This window comes from Oreochromis niloticus, linkage group LG12 (genome assembly GCF_001858045.2).
Source record: "Oreochromis niloticus isolate F11D_XX linkage group LG12, O_niloticus_UMD_NMBU, whole genome shotgun sequence".
Taxonomy (NCBI): domain Eukaryota; kingdom Metazoa; phylum Chordata; class Actinopteri; order Cichliformes; family Cichlidae; genus Oreochromis; species Oreochromis niloticus.
Genome location: NC_031977.2, coordinates 11,888,452 through 11,911,304, shown reverse-complemented (window position 1 = coordinate 11,911,304; position 22,853 = coordinate 11,888,452). Strand labels below are relative to the sequence as shown.

General features: G+C 42.2%; 1 protein-coding gene across 2 annotated transcripts; it reads right to left on the bottom strand.

Moving 5' to 3' along the window:
* Positions 1 to 235: 235 nt before the first annotated feature.
* LOC100691359 (rapamycin-insensitive companion of mTOR) lies at positions 236 to 22,173 on the bottom strand. Of its 2 annotated transcripts, none has more exons than XM_005473135.4 (37): positions 22,062 to 22,173; positions 21,889 to 21,936; positions 20,370 to 20,467; positions 16,694 to 16,758; positions 16,340 to 16,471; positions 16,085 to 16,148; positions 15,487 to 15,613; positions 15,174 to 15,343; positions 14,697 to 14,764; positions 14,266 to 14,333; positions 14,075 to 14,157; positions 13,595 to 13,682; positions 11,769 to 11,859; positions 11,596 to 11,662; positions 11,375 to 11,455; positions 11,151 to 11,251; positions 10,378 to 10,537; positions 10,044 to 10,145; positions 9,914 to 9,960; positions 9,672 to 9,807; positions 9,362 to 9,561; positions 9,101 to 9,227; positions 8,645 to 8,809; positions 8,440 to 8,516; positions 8,263 to 8,341; positions 7,774 to 7,883; positions 7,599 to 7,686; positions 7,409 to 7,501; positions 7,190 to 7,296; positions 6,801 to 7,030; positions 5,566 to 6,655; positions 4,315 to 4,622; positions 4,011 to 4,217; positions 3,756 to 3,908; positions 2,250 to 2,373; positions 2,020 to 2,158; positions 236 to 1,923 (listed from the first exon to the last, which is right to left on the bottom strand). In XM_005473135.4, exons 1-37 carry the CDS (start codon positions 22,108 to 22,110, stop codon positions 1,843 to 1,845), a joined length of 5,223 nt encoding a protein of 1,740 aa, XP_005473192.1. In that variant the 5' UTR covers positions 22,111 to 22,173; the 3' UTR covers positions 236 to 1,842. The 2 variants fall into 2 exon arrangements, with proteins under 2 accessions (XP_005473192.1, XP_003445658.1); XM_003445610.5 differs by having other exon boundaries at positions 4,315 to 4,574.
* Positions 22,174 to 22,853: the final 680 nt, after the last annotated feature.

The window sequence follows — 22,853 nt, the reverse complement described above, 5'->3', positions numbered from 1 at the left end:
AGATGTGCCCAGCCTAATTTTTGAGGATTTTGTTTTACCTAATTTAAATGTTTCTTCTTCTTCAAAAAAAAATGTAACTGTAACTGTAACCATATTAGCTGACTTATAAGACATTAACACAGTAAATAATTGAAAAAAGTTGGATTTTTTTTAAGTTAAATAATATCAACTATCTTTGGGTATTTCAAATTTTGTTTTATTAACAATGCATCCCTTTGATAGGATTGTATGTTTCTTTAGGTCACCAATGCCCCCAAAACATACTGTACACATTATACAAGGGAAACCACGATTCAGGCAAAAAAAAAAAAAAAGGAAAAAAAAGAAAAAAACTTTTAAATTATAATACAGTCTTGAGGAAAAAATATAAATAACTTTTTTCTTCTCTGGTTGAGCTCACTCTATGGTACAGACATATAATAAATAGATCGGATCTGACATCACTCAGCTGATCTATGAATCATCTCTCTATGAGTCCATTTGTGTAGCAGCAGTAGAGCAAAAAAAAAAAATTAAATTAAAAAAAAAAAATTAATAATAAGCCAATGGAACCCGAGCAGCTCCCCTGTTTCCCCTGGAAAACCTTTTATAAATCCTTTAGTCACCGCTCGCGTTCCCCCCTGTGAAACTGCATGGTGGAGGCAAATCCAGGGGTCATTATAGTCCTACAACGTAATGGCAGCAAGTAATGGCAACCTATTTTTAAAAAGGTTTTACAAGCAAGAAACACGTTCAGGTGACATTACAACTTCGCCATGCTTGTTGGACATGCAGTGGAGGTGAAGCACAGAGGTAAGAAGGCATAGTGATGGGCAGCCGCTGGGTTTACGCAGAGTTTGGAAACACGTGTGAGCAGAGATTGGGACTGAATCTACAATGAATCTTCCGAGCGTCTTTCCAAGGATCGACCCACTTCCAGAGAAGCTCGCTAAAAATGCAGTGGAAGAAAAAAACCACGAGAAGTCCTTAGCAGGTAAAGGATGGCATAAACTAGCATTAAATTACGTGCTATTCTTCCCATGGACTGCGTGAGGGTGGTAGATATAATGCTTTAGAAAATAGAATACTAGTGATGTTTGATTGTCTGAGATACAAGAACTAGAAAAGCAATTGGCTACCTGTGCTGACAAGAGGCTACAGGTTGTAGGAAGTAGAGAGGCAATAGAAGCAAAAGCACATATCCGGCTAGAACAGATCACGAGTCGGGGTGGGATATGAAGGCTCCAGGTACGTTTTAAAAACAGCAGGATCCCTCTGTAGTGTTTTGTCGAAGAAAAGAACGCAAGGTCTGAGGAACCACTGGGCAGACACGACGACATGACTTATTTCATTACAGAAAAAAAAAACAAGACCACCTCTGGAAAGAGGAGGGAAAAAAATGAGTTTTTTTGTTTGTTTGTTTTTTAAACACAGCTCGAGTCTTTGTCCTAATGATCCAGCTTGTCGCTGAGCATTATGTTGATGTATTATTGAGTGTTGCTCGACATCGCCAGTCCATTTGAAAACAGTATTTGGTTAAACTGCTCCCCCTTTTTCCTGTTTTTTTTATTTAGAAAAAGAAAAAAAAATGTCTGAGACAGCATTAGGCGTGTCGGATTACATTTGTTTATAGATGCTGACGTCCTTTGTTTCCAGCTCATATGTAAGGTGACTGATGACCATCTCCTCTTTTTCCTTGGCTGTGGTGCTGTTAAAATCCACCAGAAACACATCGAAATGCCCCACCCCGTCTTCAGAGCCTTAACTCATATTATTTCAGTTTTGCCTTCCTTTCAGGGTGATAAGAAGCCGGGTCTGCAGCTGTGCAGGGAACGCAGGAGGGATGGGGGAGAAATGGGATGATCAGGATTCTTCAGGAGGGTCAGCGTCCTCTTCAACAGGTTTTGGTTGCTTTGTCAGGATTGCTTCTGCTTCCTCAAACATCTGGGGAGAACCAAAAGAAGAACAGTGATTAAACATGTAAGCACAAGGACACAGTCTGTTTTAAAAAACTTCAAATCAAGTTTCAATTGATCTTACTGGCATAAATTGCACATCCTGGAAAAGTTCTTGTATGAAACGTCTTGAGGTCAGGCGAAATGCACAGTGGGATAAGAGGTGAGAAACCTCTGAGTACAGGCAAATGTCATCAAACGCATATGAAAACTTCTCTTTTATCCTAAAGAGAGGTGAAATATTTTAGAGACCTTGGAAAACAACTTTAAAGTGTATCCAGAGTATATGCACAAAAGGGAGAAAAGGAGCCTTACGTCAGTAGTCCTGTTTCGTGGCCTTTGGTTCCTACGGAGGAGCTGAGGTTGATGATGAGGCGGAGCACCTCCTTTCTCAGTAAGACTCGAGAGGCGGGGCCGTCCTCGGATATCGCCTTGCCACCTGAGGGAAGCGAGCGAATATTTATACACACACTCTTATTTACGTTCACAAAACCAAGGGACTCATTTTCACCCAATGGCACTTTATAAATAAAGTAACTCAGTTAAAATAAAACCCCATCTTCTCATATTTTATTACCGTCTCTAAAATTGGGTTTATTCATCATACAGTGAATTTTGAAGTGTGTGGGATGAGAAGGAAAAAAAAAGTCAAATCAGCCTGCAGCATGCCGGGTTGCCTAGCAACATATATTGTTTACACATAGTTTGATATAAAAACTGCTATAAACTGATCCAGAGCTAGCGGTGTGTGATTGATTGATAAAGTTCAATAAAACGTGATTAATTATTGCAGGGCTGAGTGGGTTGTTGGAGACGTGGCAGAGCTGGGTGGAGTGTGTTATTGGACACAAATGGGGAACTGGACTGGTTGCTGGCTGTGCGGGGCAGTGTGGGAAGCGTAGCTGAACTGAGGGGAGAATCCAGAGTGTGGAGAACTAATCCATAAATGCAGAGCAGAGCAGCTGAGTGGGGCGGCTCTTAGGCCTGAGCAGGAGAGCTGAAAACTGATGCAGAGCAGTGTGGATGATGAGATTTGTTTGACTCGTTAATTCGTTCAAATGTGATTCTTATTATGTTGGAACCAACCATGCAGTGAATTTTAAAATGTATGCAGTGAGCTGTTCAATCAGTTTCACAGTAATTAATCGGTTTTTAATACAAAACAGATGAACTTCTGTATTATTATCCTTCTACAACTGCTAAGCTATTTAGTTGTGTTAGTTACTGTCTTGTTTGTTGTACACTCTGTTAATTCATTATGATCTGTAATGAAATGATCTCAAGTCATTTGTAAAACTAATAAACTCCCCAAGACTTCATCTTAAATACTTATTCTGTTACATCATTTCTTGGAATAAGAAACATTGAATAAAAATTTAAAACTAAACTTCTTCAAGAAATGACTTCATTGTCAATGTCTGGGAGGTTTAACTTTTATTTCTCATTAATGCTGCAATTTTATGCTGAAGTATAAATGTGTGTGTGGGTTTTTGTATTTGCTTATTCCACAGAACTAAACTTTAATCAAATATTAAGGACTGAATATTCCACAGGGCAGGACTCACTTGTCCTGCCACTGCTCATTTTGGCAAGGACTCTCATCAACAAAAAAAGATTAAACTAAAGAGACTTTCCTAGTTAAATAAAGACTTCCTTTGTCATTCTAATTTGCTTTGACGGTCTAGAGAAAGAGAGAGGAAACAGGCGGAAAGAGAAAAAAGGTCCAACAAATGAGTTGATGGAGAGGGAGACAGTAAGACTTTCAACTGGAACAAAGCAGCACTTTTTAATTTAGCATATTGTGGTTATTTGTGAGCTTACCAATGACAATGTCACCAGGTGTAGGTGTGCCAGAGATTGAACCTTGTGACACAGCAGCATCACTGCAGCCCGACACCCCAGAAAATTTTGACTGGGGCATCACCTCCAGGCGGTGGCCGCTTTGGCCTCCCCATGATGGAAAGTCGACAAAATCTGCGAGAAAAGATGGAGAAAAAAAAAGAAGCATTCCTTGAAGTATCTGTTAGGTTTAATCCGTATCCGTTCAAATGACTGAATGTGTGCATGTCAGCTTACCTGTACGAGAGTGTGTGCTATTGATCAGTGGTTGGGTGGGATATCCAAGGACGATCGCTCCCACGCAGTAGAGGCAGTTTTCTTCAGTGTGAACCTGCAGGCCCGTCTCCTCTGAGCCCACCATGTGGTTCGGGGTGTCTCCTCGGTGCACAATCAGCTCTGAGATACTAAACTGCTGCTTCAGCACTGGGAGGGCAGGACGATCACCTACAGAGGTGATAAGCACCAACAGAAATCAGTTTCTTGTCTTTGTGCAGCTTTGTGATTCAGTAGTTTATTTAATTATGTGCGAAGTGGACGTTACCATCGCCGTCACCGAAAAGAAAACGTTTCCGCTCTTCTGATGGCGGGCTGATCCTCTGCTGAAAGTAGGCAGAGTCTCTGATGTGGAACATGTCATGGATGTCCATCGGCAGCGCCAGGCCAATGTAGTCATCGTTACATCCGAAGGTGACGCTGGAGACCATGGAGCGTACTGAAGAGCAGCGGTGAAGGGTGCTTTGGTTGATTGGACTGAGTAGCTCCTCTTTATCCAAAGAGGCAAAACTCAGAGCTTTCAGAAACCTAGGGAGGGCAAGAGGAGAGGTGCGTGAGAGGATCCGGGGGGAGAGGCTGGGAAAGAAAAGGAACATGGGGAATAAATGGGAAAAAAAAAATGTTTGGTAAAAGAACAGAGAGGGGAAACTTTTTTTGCTGTAGAACGCCATCAGAGCAGCAGCAGCAAAAGTCGTTGTGTTTCCATTGTCTGAGGTTTAAAGTTATAAATGAATTCTTTTTCTAGTGCAATCAGTCAATAAGAACAGTGGGTAATGTACAGGTTAAAAGTTATGAACTCATCTGTTACACCTTTGTATCAGAGAATTAGCTCTTTTTTCACACTCTCTCACATTTCCTTATTTTCTGGTCCTGCTTTTGGCACTAACTTACCTTACCCACCACTTTTTTTCTATGCATGACTTATCACTGTGATGCATTTATACTAGAAACATTGTAAAACATCACCTTGCACTAATCTCTACCTGTTTGCCATTTATATTTTTAAGTTAGGGTCACGGGGGGCCACTAGAAATTGACCAGTCTACGTGGGACTTACTCGCACAACAGGAAAGCACTGACAGATCAACTGTAGGCAAAGAGCAGTTAGTACTCTACTAAAGCAGCAACAACATATTGATCTGTCTGGACTGGTGCTAGAAGCTACATCTCTAAAGGAGGACACAAGCTAGGTCCACCCACCGCGGTACGAGTGTTCTGGACAGCCTGCGGTACGAACTTACGGCGCTGGGTTCTGGACAGGTAACCCTCCTATCTGATATCCTGACAGACACAGCAGAAGGTGCACAAAAAGACACCCCCCCAAAATCTGTCATTCCAAAGGTACAAAAAAACTAAAAGCGAAAACTCAGGTTCAGCCGTGTTTTTAACACTCTTTAGGCTGACGTCTTCACTTGGCACCAAACATAATTTAAATATGCTCAAAAAGACAACAGAATACTACAGAAGGGTTAAGATGTCCCGTTTCCATGAAGCAAACCCTGCGGTGGAGCCGACTTACCTGCGGGGAGTTAGTCTGGAATCGAGACTGCCACTCTTCATAGTGATGGTGTCTGTGAACAGCACATCTTTGGCAGGTGAAGCCAGCGCTTCACTGTGAGACAAAGATGGGTGTATCCTCTGCTGCTGAAGCCTCTTCAGCGTAGCGTAGCCCAGTGCGTCTCTCGGGCTGGTGTACATGAAGCTACAATCAGCCAGGCTTTTTATGGTGGTCACTGAGGGGGACTTGAGAGACTGAGCCCGGCGGGGGAGGGTGTGGGAGGAGCCAGGAGGTACCAGAGAGACAGTGGAGGACTTGGACGTGGACATGTGGTTAGTCTGGGACTGGGGGGTGAGGGATGAGAGTGTTTTGACAGTCTTGGCAGACACTACCGTGTTGAGGCTCACGCAGTCAGAGGAATCCGGTTCGGCCTCCGGATGCTCCGGGTTGCCAACGGTTTCCCGAGAGGGGCTGGAGCTCATGGAGCTGATGCCGCTCGTTGTGGTGTCCGTGTTAAAGCTCTGACTGCGGCTTTTAAACTGAGTACCTCCGCCACCCCCTCCTACATTGCCTCCGCTAGAAGAGCTGGCATCTCCTGCTAGACGCTCCCGGCTGCTCTGCTCTCTCTCCCGACTATGGTGCTCTGGAGCCCCATGGCTTCCGAGAGTACTAAGTCCGAGGCCTGAGCCTCCTCCCTTCGCCAGCCTGCCATCCACCAAGTGCTCCTCTGAGCCCCCTCTTGTCCCAACAAATGATGTCTCCAGACTGACCGTTGGACTCTTTGGCATTCCTCGGCCATTAAAGATAGGGGTAAAGTCCCCCTGGTTTGGGCTGTAGACAGAGGGCTCTGTCACTGTCCTGTTCCGCCTCATACTCCCAGTCTTGAGCTCAGTGGGAGTTCGGGAGCCCGATGGTGTCTTGGGGTCACTGGTGGAGCGCAGTTTCTTGCTGGGGAGAGACAGAGAGTTCAGGAAGCGAGTGCGAACGAAGCGAGTCGAGGCCAATATTGTAAAGGGGCTGCGGTCTTTGACTGGTTTGGAGTGTAAGTACAAAGAAGTCTCATCCGACTGGTCCAGAACATCACACTTGTCATCATCCAGGATGTACATGTCTAAGAGAAATGAAATTAATTAAAAAGGTCCAACTTCTAGCAATAATTACTGATTATTATAGAGATCTTTAAAAAAAACAAAAAAACATAAATTTCAATAGTTTTGGAGAACATGGCGACAAAGCAAAGGCAATGTGCTACATACTTGGTTGAGACTCGCTCTCGCTGTTGTGGCGGGAGCTGGTGGACTCCGAGTTTAGACTTAGCGTGCTCGGCACTGAAGAAAGTTCAGAGGTCAGCTGCGTGTCCACCTCGTCTGGAGTGACGGGCCACAGCGTCCTGCGACTGTGTCTGACTGCATCCCAACCGAACTGTTTTAGCACCTCACAGCCCTGCTTGGTCTTGGTGATCACACCCAGCACATACACACATGTCCTGTGGGCACCAGGTGACAGTCAAAATACAAATACAAAATACTTCTATATGAAATAAAGAAAACATGTTCTCCTCATTTGTTCTGTTTCAAAGTCAACATGTTCCATAGTAACGTTTTTTTAAAGTAACTGAATAAAAGACAAAGAAAGAAAAGCTCACCCTCGCACTGACAGCACCTCACAGTGCTGAGCCAATGCAAGGATATCAGGAATGACGTTCTCCTCCTGCAGGAGATTCAGACCCCAGTTTGAAGAGCCAATGTTGCCCTGAAAGAAAAAACAAAACAAAACGAAAAACAACCACAATCAAGCCCGTGTCTTTGTGAATATTATCATTTAAGATTAACTTATGCGACAAGGATTAATCAGCGTTACTGACTAGTGCCCAGAGAGCAGCTTTGAGCTGTTTGATGCCCTCCCAGGTGTCCAGCATCGGGGAGCGAATCGTGTAGCTAAGGTCAGGCACTACACTCTGGAGACAGATGGGGCAAAAATAAAAGACAAATGGCAGAACAGCTGAATAATAATTTTTAGTTAAAAAAGAAAAAGAAAAAAAAAAGAGACCTTACCTGAGCCTCTAATAAATGACAGCCTGTCTTATCGTGAACCAGCTGACCATACAAGTGCACAGGGAGATAGACATTTGGTCTTTGTAACCTGGAGACATGACCAAAGAAATCAGGCACAGTCAAAAACCCAATTACTCACAGCTCATCGGGTGGCCCCAAATTTCACCCTTCTTACCTTTGGTTGCTGCGTCTGACGTAGTTGTCTCCATCGACAGGTTTTCGGTAAGTTGTTAGTGCTTCATTGAGCTGCTCCTCTATCAGGTCCACATACTTAAGATTGTACTCCTGCAACCCACAGAGTCTGCTTAATATTCAATTCAATTCAATTTTATTTATAGAATGCCAAATCACAACAACAGTTGCCTCAAAGGTGCTTTATACTGCAAGGTTAAGAGCCTACAATAATACAAAGAAAACAGAGAAAACCCCAACAGTCATATGACCCACTATGAGCAAGCGCTTTGGCGACAGTGGGGAGGAAAAACTCCCATTTAACAGGAAGAAACTTCCAGCAGAACCAGGCTCAGGGAGGGGCAGCAATCTGCCATGACCGGTTGGGGTGAGGGGAGGAAACTCATTTGTATGTGTCCTTGTTATAGCCACATGATTTCTGAATATTTTAAATGAGATTTCATTAAGCTGTCTGCTGATATTTGAATAATACCTTTTGCCATTTATCCAGCTGTTTGCTGACATAGCCCCTCTCATTGAGGTAGGAGAAACCTTTAGGAATGGACAGGAACCTAAAAAAGCAGGAAAAAAAGATGTGGAGTGTGTTCAAGAAGGACTATTTCAGAGTGACGCACTGTGTTTTTGTATTGTTGTAGAGGTAGACACCTACCTGAGGAGCAGCAAGAGGCCTTTGTCTCCCAGGTGGGACACAGCTGGTTTCAGCTGGATTAGAGCGTGAAGGTTGGCCTGTAAAGCAGCAGAATGGGCACAAAACGAAACTGTCAGATAACACGATGGGCTCAATCTTATCTTCTTTTGCTACTTTATTATTTAATTGCTTTGCTGAGAACAATCTAAGCGGCATCATCACTCACCTTGTCTTCACACGCCTCGTCCAGTATGTCCAGGGCCTCCATGGACACAGCCTTGTTGTGGTCGTGAAGCTGTGTGACCAGCAGCTCCATGCCCCAGCTACTGAAGAACTCCACGCCTGCACGCAGCAGCACGCGGAGGTGCTTGGTAGCATACAGCCTGCACGTCTGCACAGCGAGACAAGAAGCATTGTGTGATCAGGGGTGGTGCGAACATTTAATTGCCGAGGAGGCCTACTACTTCTCAGAAGGTGTGGTGGGTGGAGGAAATTGAGGTGATCAGGTGTGTTTAGGAAAAGAAAAAGAAAAAAGGGCAAGTTTGGCAATAGATGATTCAGTTTATTTTATGCCTACAAATGTGGCAGTGTGATAAGAGGTGGCTGACCACTGTGCATGAAAACAACAACAACTTCCCCATTACTACTAATTAAAATGTTAGTATTTTAACAGCTTGTTTACATCAGTAGAAGCAGTGAGGATCTTGGAGAGGATCACTCTGGCCAGACCATCTCTGCTGTAGTCCAGTGTGGATACAGCGAGTTTCAGCACAGCATCCTGGTTCTTCACAGAGCACAGATTCAGCAGGCTGAAAATAGAGGGGAGAAAAAAAAGTGCAAATGTCACCTTGCAGGATGTTTTTAATCAAACAGCTCTGACACCATTTCACTCTGCAGGCCTGGAAAAGCTCAAAATAGATTAAAGACTTTTCTGCTCACTCACCACTGAAACAGGCCACATTTCTCTAGTAGTTTGACTCCCTGTGGGTGCGCCGAGAGCGTCCCCAGGAAGAGGAAGTAGTGTTGGCTGAGTGTAGTGAGCAGGCCATTACTCTGCAGACAGCGCTCGGGCTTCATTCCAGAGGATGAGGAGAGCCACGATACCATGTCCTTCACCAGGTCCTCCAGGTAACCCTGGCCATCCTGGTTGATGGCGGGGGGAAAAATAAAGCGTCAAAAACAAAGGCGGGTTTGTAAATGACCAAAAAGAAGACATAAATTAGAGTGTGAGCATCAGTGTAAACCTCTCTAACCTCATCGGAGTCCATGAGGAACTCAACAAACTGACAGCCAACCACAGTGAGTTGTCTGGCCTTTAGGTGATCCAACGCGAGCCCTGCGTACAACTTACTACTGGGCTTATAAAAGTACAGCAGCCTCCGAACAAACCTCCATCAGACAAAAACAAATAGAAATGTAAAACAGGATGTGAGAAAAGCACACTGAACAAATTCAGTTTCTTGTAATGAGCTGTGGTTAAATAAAAAAGGCTTACTTGTGCATCTGTTCATCTTTGTTGTTCCTGAGGTTTACATTTGGCCACTGGGAAGACAAAAAAAAAATACCCTTTTACACATGTAAAAACAAAACGTCGAGTCTGTGGTGGTAGATGAGAACAGCCTGACCTTGAGGATGGTGGCAATAAGCAACCAATTCCACTCCAAGTTCTGCTTGTGGTTGAGAATCTGACTGTCTCGCAGATTCATCATCAGTGCTTCTTCTGTGTCCTGAGCACAGAAGCAGAAAAAACAGAAGCTGTAAATATGAAAGTAAAACTATTTGTTTTATTTAAACGTTTAAACTTTTGGCTTTAAATTGTTCAATTCAGGTTTGCAGCAAATAACAGCCTCCCTCTTTCTAGCTACACTAAACACACCACATACTTTGCAACAAACACACAGAAGCCGAAGCTAAGACCAACCGTCAGATGGAAAATACATAAAACATGTTGGTCTTTACCTTAATGACATAGATGTCTTTGTGGACACGTGAATCTCTGCGGTTATGTGACGACACAGACTTGCGAATGATGTGGTCCAGATAAAGACTGTGCGGTTTCAAACCTTTCTTCTTCTTCTCATGGAAACGTTTCAGGTTGTTGACGGCTGCACTTGCTCGCCTAGAGAGCATAGAGACAAAGATGGAGGATGTTTTAAAATGGTTTAAAAACTAGTATGTATTCAAGTAAATCCTACAAGTTAGTCGGCAACCAGTTGGTGAGTAGTGGCTGGATGAAATTTAAACAATTAGCAGGTTGGTGTGGCATGGAAGATGCCAATTTGCCTGCGAACACTCGCCAATTCAAACCTTAAAAAGTGTGATACAAAATTTTCAAAGTATCAAAGTAAAATTCTCACGTTATCACTGAAACCAACACCTTTCAAAATGCGCAACTTTGAACTTTGAAGGCAAACAGCTCCCTTTTCTTCCATACGAACTACAGGTGACCATGGCAATCTGCTTGCAACCAACGTAAATCCACATGCTTATTGTGCAGCACCCACTTTTCAACCTCCAGCAACCACTCGTTAACCGGTCGTGGACACGCTTTTTTAGCGACTGATTGTTACCAGCGAGTCAATGACCAGTCAATAGGCATAAAATCAGCACTACTGATAAGAACATCTTTATGAGAGAACACTGCAAAGGATTATGACTACAGATTAGAGGAAATTATTTTATTACAATAAAAAAAAACAAGAGTGATTGCGTGTGTGGCAGTTTGTACTCACAGTCGTTTCTCTTGGGGGATGTCAAAGGAGGCTGCCATGTTGATGAGAGTGGGAAGGCAGTGCAAGTGGTGACTATGGGAATGAGGAAGGATGGTATTTGCCTGAACAAGAGAGAAATAAAACCATGGTGAGTATAGCAAAAGAAGCCAAAGGAGTCAAAGAAACAAAGATATAGCTTAGAAACTTTCAGAAATACACAAAATTATACTTTTTTTTAAAATTACCATGTGTAAAAGTTCTCCCAAAAGGATGGTGGCCCTGACAGCAAGCTGGTCATCGCTACTGGTCACAACTTCGACAAGGCCCTACAGTATCAAAAATAAAGGCACAAGGAAGGACATTAATATAAAAGCCACCCAAAAGCTGTTAATACAATACTGTGAAACTCACACACTCCTAGCCTGAGTAAATTAAACCTATTGTGCTTTTAACTGTGTCAGCTCACCTCTAAAAGCCCGCTGGAAATGAAGGCAGAAAGAACAAATGCCAGGTAGTTGTCCATTAGGTCAGGCCTAATGAAGGGAGCAGATAAAAATCATTTTATGGCTTGTTTACACACTGAAGTGACAACAGTTCTGGCAACATATTTCATTTCTATCCTGTGCTTTCGTTTGTCACCTAGAGCGGGCTCGATGGGGTAGGATGACTTTGGCCTCGGCAGCAACAAACCCGTCAGACAGTCTCCAGGTGTCCTGGAACCTGGCGGGGTCTGAAGGAGAACAGAGCAAACAGACCAGTTTGTCAGTGTGTGTAAAACATGGACCTACTTGGGGTCTAAAAGAAATAAAGCATTTTATTCTATATTTAACCGAAGGCTGTACTAAGATAACATATCAAATGCTGAAACTAAGATTTTTTTTATCTTAAGCAGGAAAAAATGCAAATTTTTTAAATTGATTGCATTAACACATTTCAAAAAAGTGGAGCTGGGACATTTTTCACACTATGTCAGAGAACAAAAGCACAAATGTGTCGTGGTTTCCTGGCGATTTAGAATTTAAGCTAATTTTTTTTTAGTTCAAAACACACCAAATGTATTCAGTGGGTCACCAAATGCATTTTATTATGTAGACATGCAGACTGTCCTTCAGTGCTGTCCTGCTAAAATGAAAGCGTTTTCCTTCAAATGGACTTTATCATCATGTTGCTCCAAAAATTTCTACCTTGTGTATCATTAAGCATTATTTGGGCCTTCACAGATTTGCCCAGTTATCCATGTAATGTGCATTAATTCATCTCCAAACCCCAGCAGATCCTTGGTTTTTAAACTAATCACTGATAATAAACCAGACAGCCCCTCGTTAGACTACAGAATGAAGCAGATGAGACCACAGGGCAGCTTTCCCCCTCGCCTCAGTCTTAAATGAGCTCTGGTTGGCTCAGGAAGGACAGCTGGATTTTTTGGATGATGGTCTAATTTGTATCTGTGGATCCAACTATGAACTGTGTCCACAAATAACGATATTCAGAAGTGTTCCTAAACCAGCGATCGCCATCCCCCGGGGCACGGACGTTTGGTACCGGTCTGTGAGTCGTTTGGTACCGGGCCACGAGAGTTGAGGGTTGGGTGTGAAATTTATGGTTTTCAGGGTTTTAATCATTAACTCGGTTTCCCTGGGTCTTTTCCCGTGTTGTAGTTGTCTTATTTTGAAAGAAATATTTGCGCGTTACCATAGCGACCAGAGAGCATTAAGGGGCAGAGGAGGATGTTACTCTCAATGTTGTTGGCGCTGCTAATAAAGTTACACAATTACATAGTGAATTTGCATTTATTATTATATTTACAAAATACCACAGCTTTTGTCTTGATCTTAGCATTTTATTTTGTTGTATTTATCCGCAACACCTTAAAGGCCGGTCCGTGAAAATACTGTTTGACATTAAACCGGTCCGTTGCGCAAAAAAGGTTTAGGCCGCTGCTCTAAACCCAGCAAAAGACCTGTTTTTGATGCAGTGTCACACAAGGGTCCCGAAGACCACGGTCATTTAGTGTTGGTTTTCTGACGCTGTCTCGTTTCCCATTTTCTCAGAATCTTTAATGATATTTTGTGCGGTAGATGACTAAGTCACATTGTTTTCTGCTTTTCTTTTTCCAAATTACACATTTAAGTGTTAATTCTAAAACTGTTTAAGAATTTGTTTTTCACACTCAGTGGGCAAACCCCGTAAAAGTGCTGAGCCCCTCTCATCTTTACTCCTGAACAACTCAACCTTTCTGGGAATGTCTTTTCACACACGGTCGTGTTACTTATTAACCTAACAAGCAGTGAGATCTTCAACCAGGTGTTTTTTTCCTTTTTATATTACATAACTGTTCCAATCTCGTGCTTCCTGTCTCAACTTTTCTGAAATGTACTACTTACATCAAATACTTAATATAAAAGTTACACTTCTTTTTTCACATAAGGATTAAATGATTTGAAAATTAGATATTTTTTACTTACCAACACTTAGAAGGGCTTCAGTGAAGTCTTGAGTTACAATGGGCACAGGAAGCCTGAATATCTCATATAACACCTCCAACAAGCCTTTCTGTAGAGCATATTTGATAAAATTGGTTACAAATAATTATACTGGATATGGCAAAAGCTGCACTGTTAAGTAGCAGAAAAGAACACTTAAAACATAATGTTAATGCTGTGTAAAACAGTGATTTGCAGGCTTGAGGGAACCCATTGGTTTGATAAGATGCCATGGCAAATACACTCTGTGCTTCACGCCTCTGAAGCCAAGCAGACTTAACATGAGTAAAGAGCCTGTTTCATACAGGAAATTTTGGTTGGTTTTTAATTTCTAACGCAACTCCATCTAACTGCTGCACAATAAAAACAATCGCTTGGATGGAATCTTCACAGGCAAGAATCAGAAAAATCAGTGTTTTTGAATATCAAACTTCCTCAAGCGTCAAACATTTTTATACTCACCCTAACTTCCATATTTGGTATGCAAAGTAAGCCAATTAAAGACTGGATTCCAGAATTTCCAGCCTTGCATAGGTTGATAATTCCTGAGAGAAAAAAGAGAGAGAGATAGAGAGAATAGGAGATATTTAACAGTGGGTATTCTGAACAAGTATGTACAGAAAGAATAATTACACAAATATTAAAGCCCTTACCAGACCAGGAGTGGAAAGCAGCCACTATAGCCATTCTGCTGGACAAAAAACGGGCTTCTCTGTCTTCCCTGTGAACAAGAAAAACACACGTTAAAGACTGGACATCATGTTCTGTGCACACGACAACATTATGATCTTTTAGCCGGTGGTCGTTCAGACTACACAACACAAACAAAACATAAAAGATCTTTTATAAAAATCTGACTTCACATCCTCTGGCAAGCCGCTGCAGAGTCAAGCCGCCCTGACAACAAGGGTCGCCTAACAAAAACACTACACAAACCCTCCTCTCTCTCGCTCTCTCTCTCTATGCACAGTTTTACCAATATTGGAATAGAACGGCCAAAACAGGGAAATGCCAGACACTCAATCTTTTTGTTTCTATTGTAACACAGGCTCTTCATGCCACCTAAACATACACACACACTCACTTGAGTTGCCCTTCAGCCGTGTCTGCGTTGTGACGGTAGTGAAAATCAGTGAAAGGCGCGAGGATTTGCTGGAGAACAGAGAACAAAAACAGAGAAAATTGATGCATACAAAACACAACAGTAAAGAGAGCTTCAAATTACATCTCTATTTACTACTGTCAGGAAAAAGCTTGCAGTAATAATTAACCTGCTACACATCTTATATAACATCTTTGTGACTGCAGTGATGAGCTGCTACTGTCCCAAGTGTTTACAGACAATGAGGCTTTGGAGAAATGCTGTAACTGATTACTGTAAGCTCCATGGGAAAGAGACGGGCACCTACAGCTCTGCTAATCCTGACTGGAATGGCTCCCGGCACAGTGGCTCATTTTTAAACAGAAGCTTCTTCTCAATTCATAAACTATCTGTGTGTGTGTGTGTGTGTGTGTGTGTGTGTGTGTGTGTGTGTGTGTGTGTGTGTGTGTGTGCACAGACCTCCAACTCGACGTCAACACGCACATACTGGCGGGTGCGTGGGTGGTTGAGTAAGTGGAGGATGGTGGTGATAAGTGCTTCGTTGATGCGACTTAGTTGACAGTCTATCACACTCTTAAGGATGGTGCTGAGGCCTCCCCGTTTGGCCACCACCTCTGGGTTCTTCAGGGCTACACAGGCAATGGCGATAATAATAATAATAATAATGTCAAACAACAATAGCTCTCCACCTCAGAAAGTTTTTCTGTTCACCCAAAGAGCACCATGCATAGCAACTGCACCGGCCTGCATCTTTAAACACCAGGCACTTTACCTAGCTCGCATACGATGGCGATGGCAGCGCGCACCATGCGGTCTCTCTCCTGCAGGCCGTCGGTCCCCACAGCAATTAAAGAGTTTGCAATAGACGTGGGGAAGAGCATGGCGTTGACAGTGATGATCTACAGAGAGAGGAAGAGGACAAGAACATGAGTCATCAAAACAAGTCACGACAAAGAGAGACAAAAAATAACTTCACTGTTTTGCTTTTTTTATGGCCGCTTTTTCTGGAACTCCAGAAAAAGAAGATCAACTTTTGAAATGCAAAAACAGGATCTGACTATTCTGAAGGTCACATATTTAGTGCTTGTAAAACTGGTAGTTCCTTCAAGAAATTGAAGCTGAAACCACAGCACTATGACTCTAAGCGCTGTGTGAAGATTTACAGTAAACTACTCAACTATAAATAACCCCGCCTGCAGACTCATGCAAACCATCCCCACTGACACTCCTGCTAACCCCGGGAGCTTTCTGGTGGCATTTTGCTGGCACAGGAGTGAGCAGTGAGGGCAAATTCCTCGAGTGACATGAGAGCGACTCTGCAAAGAGTAAGAAGGAACAAAGATTGCCAAAACACATAGCCTTGTTTTTACCTTTCGGACAAGTCGTAGAGCCTGAGTCCTCTCCCCCTCATTACTCTGCTGGATGTCAATGCATCTGAAAAAAACCCCCAATCATAATAATCAGTCATGTACCATGGTTGGGCTGAAGAAGAAGAAGACTGGCTGAAGCATGGTACTACAAACACCCTAACAACTTAACCAAAAAAAAAACAACTGTTGTGCTATAACATGAAGTAAGCCTACCAACCGTTACACCTGACTGGGTGATTCAAAGCATGAGCTCACCTGGCTATCAAGTAATCCACCTGTAGTCTGAGGACCTTCTGCAGTACGCTGGTATCTCTGATGAGGTAGCGAAGCGCCCGCAACCCCGCAGCACGCACTTCTTTAGCTTCATTAAGGAGAGCTAGTCGCAGACTAGAAATTAAAAACAAACAAAAAGGTGACTAAAACTAGAGCACAGACAACCTGACACAAGATTTGACTATTTCCTGAATTACTTCATTGACTGATACTTTTCAATCACACATTCACGTCATCATTATTCCAAATCCAGAACAGCTTAACAGCCAGAGTAAATTAAAAGAGCACATTAAATAGGACACACTTACACTATTATTGGTTGCTGAGATTACTTACCAAATGATGATTTCTTCATATGTAAACCCAAAATTTTCCTCGCGGTGGCCAATGCTGCACAGCAGCTATAAAACAGAAACATAAAAAAGATTTCAATATGGCCATGACTCCATTAGCATGGTTTTAGTGAAGGACAAGAGTAAACTGAGCCCAGTCAGGTACATGCTGATTTAATGGATAACTGTGAATGAACAAATGTGTTCAACTCATTTAGATGAAGGCTTTAAGTAGGAAACCCATAGAGGCAAAACATTCACAGTCTGAATGACCACTTGCCACTATTTGTCGCTTAAGCACATGCTTGTATGATAGTACGTCAAAACACAAAGGAGATAAGATAGTCTTCAATAGTTGGACTAATTCTGTTGTATTGTTCTCTCATAGCCTAGATATGTGCTCCTATTTTCTCTATCCTATCAGGTCTGGCAGTCAGTGTGACCCTGTTTCCAGCATGAATGTCTACCTTTAGCAATTCCCTAAAGGCAGGTAAGGCTGTGCAGTATGTCGTAAAAAAAATCACATCTCAATACGCATAGAAAAGAAGTACTCATTAAGTACACTTTTTCTTAAATTTATTCATCGATCTGAGAGCCTTGTTACCAAAGTTCAATGGCAGCTAACCAATGTCCTCAACAGAATTCAGTTTCTGAGTTGGTAAGTAAAAGAGCCAGACTAACCAGAACCTACAGCAGACTGACTACTGGTACACATGAGTTATTAAGCCATGCACACTGAGCAGAAAATAAAAATCTGCTGAGACTACTTTTGCCAGCTGCACTCGAAGGCAGAGCTGGAAATCATCATGAGCAGGGGTGTCAAACATAAGGCACAGGGGCCAGCATGAGCCTGGGAAAGACTCCAAAGCGGCCCACTGGACAGCTTTGGGAAATGTGATGAAGTGCATAGATTTATGACCCTTTTAACAGTATTTTCATAAGTTTTACAGCTTTCCTACTGATAAAAGACCCCTCACGACTGCTATTCATAATACACCTAAGTAATTAAGTAACGTATAAACAATTAAATGAAAAAAGTTCCTGTTTTTTCCACTATGTACAATAACATGTTTCCATACTAGATAGGAAAAAAAAAGGACAATGAAAAATGTATATGTAATAAAAGGACGGTCTGGGCAAGACATTTTTCTGTAATTTTACAAATTTATCACATAAGCTCAAAGTAGGATGTATGTAGCAAACAATTCAAAATGACTTTACATGTATGATCTTGAGGATGAGAGACAATATAAATCTGTGGTAAACACAGTGAAATAATAAAATACGGTTGCAGTACTTGTAACTATTAAATCAAAGAGAGAGTGGGAGACAGAGTAATTTAAAAAAAAATGTAGCCAAACAAACAAACAAACAAACAAACAAACAAAAAAAACAGTTATAAGAGATCGATCACTTCTTCCTTTTTACTGCAGAAAGATGGCCTTGTGGGCCCTTTATGTGGGGTGTGAATGAATCTGTTGTCACTGTGTAAGAGGTAACATTGCCAGCACAAAGCCACAGCAATTGCGAAGTATAAGCCAGAAGGGTATTCAAATGACTGAAATCAGCTATAAAGTGTCAGCCCCATGTTTCTATGTAATCATCATCCAAATCTTATGTGGAGTGTTTACATCTCCCTAACAACTGTAGAGCTGCACACAACAACTAGTGAGAATGTGAACTCTAATCAATATTTTACATATTTAATGTTCCAAATAGGGTAACACCGTTCTTAGAGGTACACTGAGGCTTCTTCACACAACAAGTCAATGCTCCTCCATCACAGTTGTCTATTCTGCCATGTGTCTCCTAATGAAAGTGAACCACTGTAGTACTTTTGGTTTGAACTGTTCCTCAAAGTTGAGCATAAATTTCTTAAAGCACAGCAGAGCATGAGGCAAGACGGAGCAGGGTGGGATGGGTGACGAGAGGCAAGAAGGAGTATGGGGTTGTTTTAAAACAGCTGTGATGTCAGAGCCCAAACAGGCAAACGAGGGGAGAGGAGATGGGGACAGGGTGCACGTGATGCTCTCCGGGGGGGTGGGGGATTAGCTCACCCTCACTGTCCTGGAACCCTTATAAGGAATCAGAGTCATGGTGCTCTAATGGGACATACACACACACATACACACACACACACATCATGGCTATAACCCTCCAGTCAGTTGTAAACAAGAGAGTTAGGTGTACAGATTACAGGCACACAAACCCATGCTCTCACTCAGCCTCGAGCCTGCTCCAGTGCCAGCTGCACAGTTGTAGGAGGGCCAGTACTCACTTGCCGCACAGCCACCAACAATTGTTTACAATACGCTTATGACCGGCAGTCAGAAGTGGTCTGAGGCAGTGGGGTGAAAGAGGAAATCGGGATATGGCTATGATCAGGACTCTCCTGTAAACATGTGCATGGACAACTGCGGACACCGCAGACCAGTAGTTGTTCTGATAATACTGCTTTTTAGTTAGCTTCCTTAAAATACTGCACATCACTGTCTTTGCACACAGACACAGACAGTCCTGTCACAACAAAGTGAAGAGCAGACAAATACCTGCACTCAGATGACAAACTTTATACCAATTTGACCCCAGCGTAGGTGCAGACGGAGAGTGTGAAACTGTGGTAAATTAGACAGTTGTGCACATGGTTTTGACTCTTTTTTTCCCACCTGAGGTGACAGTCAGCAAGGCCAGTGTGCTCAAGGCACAAGAAAGTGCTAGTTTTCTATCTCACGCTCATCTCGCAATCATTAACTCATTTTCTCCACCCCTGTTATTCCTGTTCAAAATAACAGGAAGGAGACTACTCCAGCATGTTTTGGGTTGACAGGAGAAAAACACCCTGGAGAGGTCACTAGTCCTGACCAACAGGGCTGACCTGAATGATGAGCGAAAACACTAAAACAGATTTTTTTTAATGAGCAAGAAACTTAAATTTCATACTCTTTTTTTATTATTATTGCAGTCAGTCTGCAGTCAGCTGAGACTGAAGAAGACACTTAGATGAGTGACGAAACGTTTCTCAAACTGAAAACGCTACGTCCAGATGAACAGAACAAACTTTTGGGGATATTATTGCTATTATTCATCTCTGTATCAGTAACATTTACTGCTGTTAAGTGAATCAGAGCAGTTATACTGCATGGTCAAAACAATTTAAAACTTGTATGGGCTCACATGTGTTACAATCCATGTTAGCATATTTGTGTTTTAAGCCTTGCTAAACTGAAAATCCTCCTAAATCCTCTGTTTTTTTATCATTCACATTAAAAACCAGAAGAGAAAAAATGACTAAAATAATCTTTTCTTCTTCTTTTTTTTTAACAAATCAAAGTCTCAGGTCCATACAAACAATAACTAGACACTATTAATCTCAGATTTCAAAGTCTGAGCACTGCTCCACATGCACATTAGACTGGAGTGCTCTCCTATCCCTCGAGCTCCTGTTATATTCACTGTCAGCATCACAGTGACAGGCACAACTAGGCCTGCTGGCATCAACACCCAAGAGGAAAAGATCAAGGAGAGGTCAGTGGTGACACTACAGAGGAGGAGCAGCTAATCAATCTTGTGAGAGATCTGAACCAAGTGAACCCTCTCAAAAAGCTACATGTCTCACAACATTTCAGCAAGGCAAAACTGTCTTTAAATGAGGCAAAATTATCAGAGCTTGACAGCGTTACCTTTATGAAGTTGTTCAGGTGGCCCAGTTTTCGCATGTTACTGACTCCGTGCGGTTTGGCCACATTTTGAAGGATTTCACGGAAGTTTTCTGACGGTTCTGAAGGAGAATGAAAAGGAAATACAATGTAACTAAGGGAGGCGTTAAGCCATATTGCCATAATAATATCAGTCAATGAACCGTAATAGATATCCTGCAGGAAGGAAGTTGGTTTAGCTGGAACTAATGTAGAGTGTACAATCAAAACAAAGGCTAGACATTAAAAAAGCAAGACCTGAGCGGGAAGTGTTTTTGTTTTCAGTTCCTTTCAACTATCCTACGCTAAATGTTTTGACAAACGGGAACCGCATTTTAAAACAGAATCGTCTAAGCGTGGTCGACGCCTTAACGCCCGCTTTGCGTGGGATGACTTCCACATATTGCCCTGCAAGACAAATGTAAACATCGCACAAACTAGGAAAACACCAGCTTAATGAGCTGCTCAGATCACTTTCTCCTCAACAACCAAGCGCAGCAGATGATAAGCCTGATTCCACTGCAGCTTGTCAAAAAGTAATAGCTATCGGTATTAGTCATCAGTCTCACTGCTCCAAACACTGCACTCAATCCATCGCTCAAAAGTGGAAATGAGAAAAATGCCAGACCAAAGGGTTACTTTGGTAACAAGCATTTGTAAACATCACGAGCCAATCTTACAGTAAGTTATGAATACATCACATTTTAATTGATGCCACAGTGATTACATGAAATTAGTATGCACATTTGTTATTTCATCATTTTCAACCTCTGGGAACTGACATACTTTAGTTTTCCCCAGTTTTGGTACTGTCAGGAAGAACATGTAAATAGTGTAAATCGCACTGAAGCAGCTGATAGGTTAAGTGTATTGACTCTCCTGTGGTGAAGATTTTAATGTTGTCAGTCATACATTTTTAGGTGAGCGTGTCTCTAGTTGACACGATTGTAACGAATCTAGCAGGGATCTGGGCCTCCAGGACTGAGACACTGCTGCTCCGTGTAAACAAACTGCTATGCAGTGTTGATGCTGGAGGAGTAAATCTGACAAGTTGTGCAGCTGTGTTATCAGTGCTCCTCTGGAAGATCCACCGTGTGCTGCCTCAATGCTTCTCGGCGCACAGCTTTCAGACTCAATTCCCCCAGCCAGTTAGCGATGACAAATGCATGACTGCAACTCTTATGGCTACTTGGCTAAATAACAGGCTATCGTGCCCACTCACGCCGATCAAAATAACAGAGCGTCTTCATGGCTGGTTAGCTGCAGCTAGCTAACGCTAACTCAGCTAGTTAAGTTAGCTCGTTGCCGCCTGTTGTTATGACATCGATAGCGACGTTTTTAGACCAAACAGTGAGGGAAAATGGCGAAATAACAACAGCAGTGATGGGTCAAGCGCGTACACTGTCTAGACTTTCACCACGCGGGGCTAGCGTTTGCAGATATCGCCCTCATCCATTTTGAACAATAATCGCTTTCAGGGTGATGTGATGAAGCCTCTGCTTACCTCTGCTCAGATCCAGCGGTACGTTCTCCTCCCCGCTGTCATTCCGACCTGTCAAAAACACACACCGCGGACACGCCGAGACATTACTCCAAGGTCATCGCGTGCGTGACAAAATCATATTTTGCAATATCCTGCTTTTACAGCAGCCGCTGAATCGAGGTTTTTGTGCTTACCTCGCATCCGAAGACTCCGGATAGGACGGCCGCGGAAGCTGGCCGCCATGTTTCCAGGAACATACACAACACCGGAAACTTCGCGGGTTATCGCGAGACAGCAGACAAGAGAGGGACCGCAACAGATCCACAACAGACCTAAGATCAGCTGGATCCTCCTTAATATCCCTCTAATCGTATGAGGGATAAAGCATAAATCTGACCTGGCGACTGTGTTAGGGTTAGCAAAGGGGGATCTCATTCAAGAGCTAAATTTCTATCACAAATATTATCATTTCAAGTAAAGTTAAATTTTCACTTGCCTTATCCATTCGTTTTTTATTGTTTAAGTATATTCTTCTTCTTCTTCCTTTTTCTATTATTAATATTATTACTATTATTATTATTATTATTATGCATACATTTAACATGGGTTTTGACTGAAAAATACTTTCAATAAGTCATGTCTATGAGTGGCTCCAACTCGAACTTTCACAGACATTTCACAGTTATAACTGAAGACTTCACAGTTTTCACGCATAAAGCCTGTCACTAAACATTTAAAGTAGTTTATTCTGTTTTTTAAAAAATGTAATTTTAATGACTATCTAATGTGCAAGTTGTTATTATGCAGTTATTATTATTAATTATTTTTTGGTAAATATCAAAAGTAAATAATATCAAAAGTAAAATGTCATATTACAGCACAACTTCTTGTTAGTTTGTTTTTCTGCCGTTTTACTAAAGGCAAAACAGGTATTCGTTGGAGAAAAGAATAATAATAACAATGAATGACTATAATGTTCAGCTTTT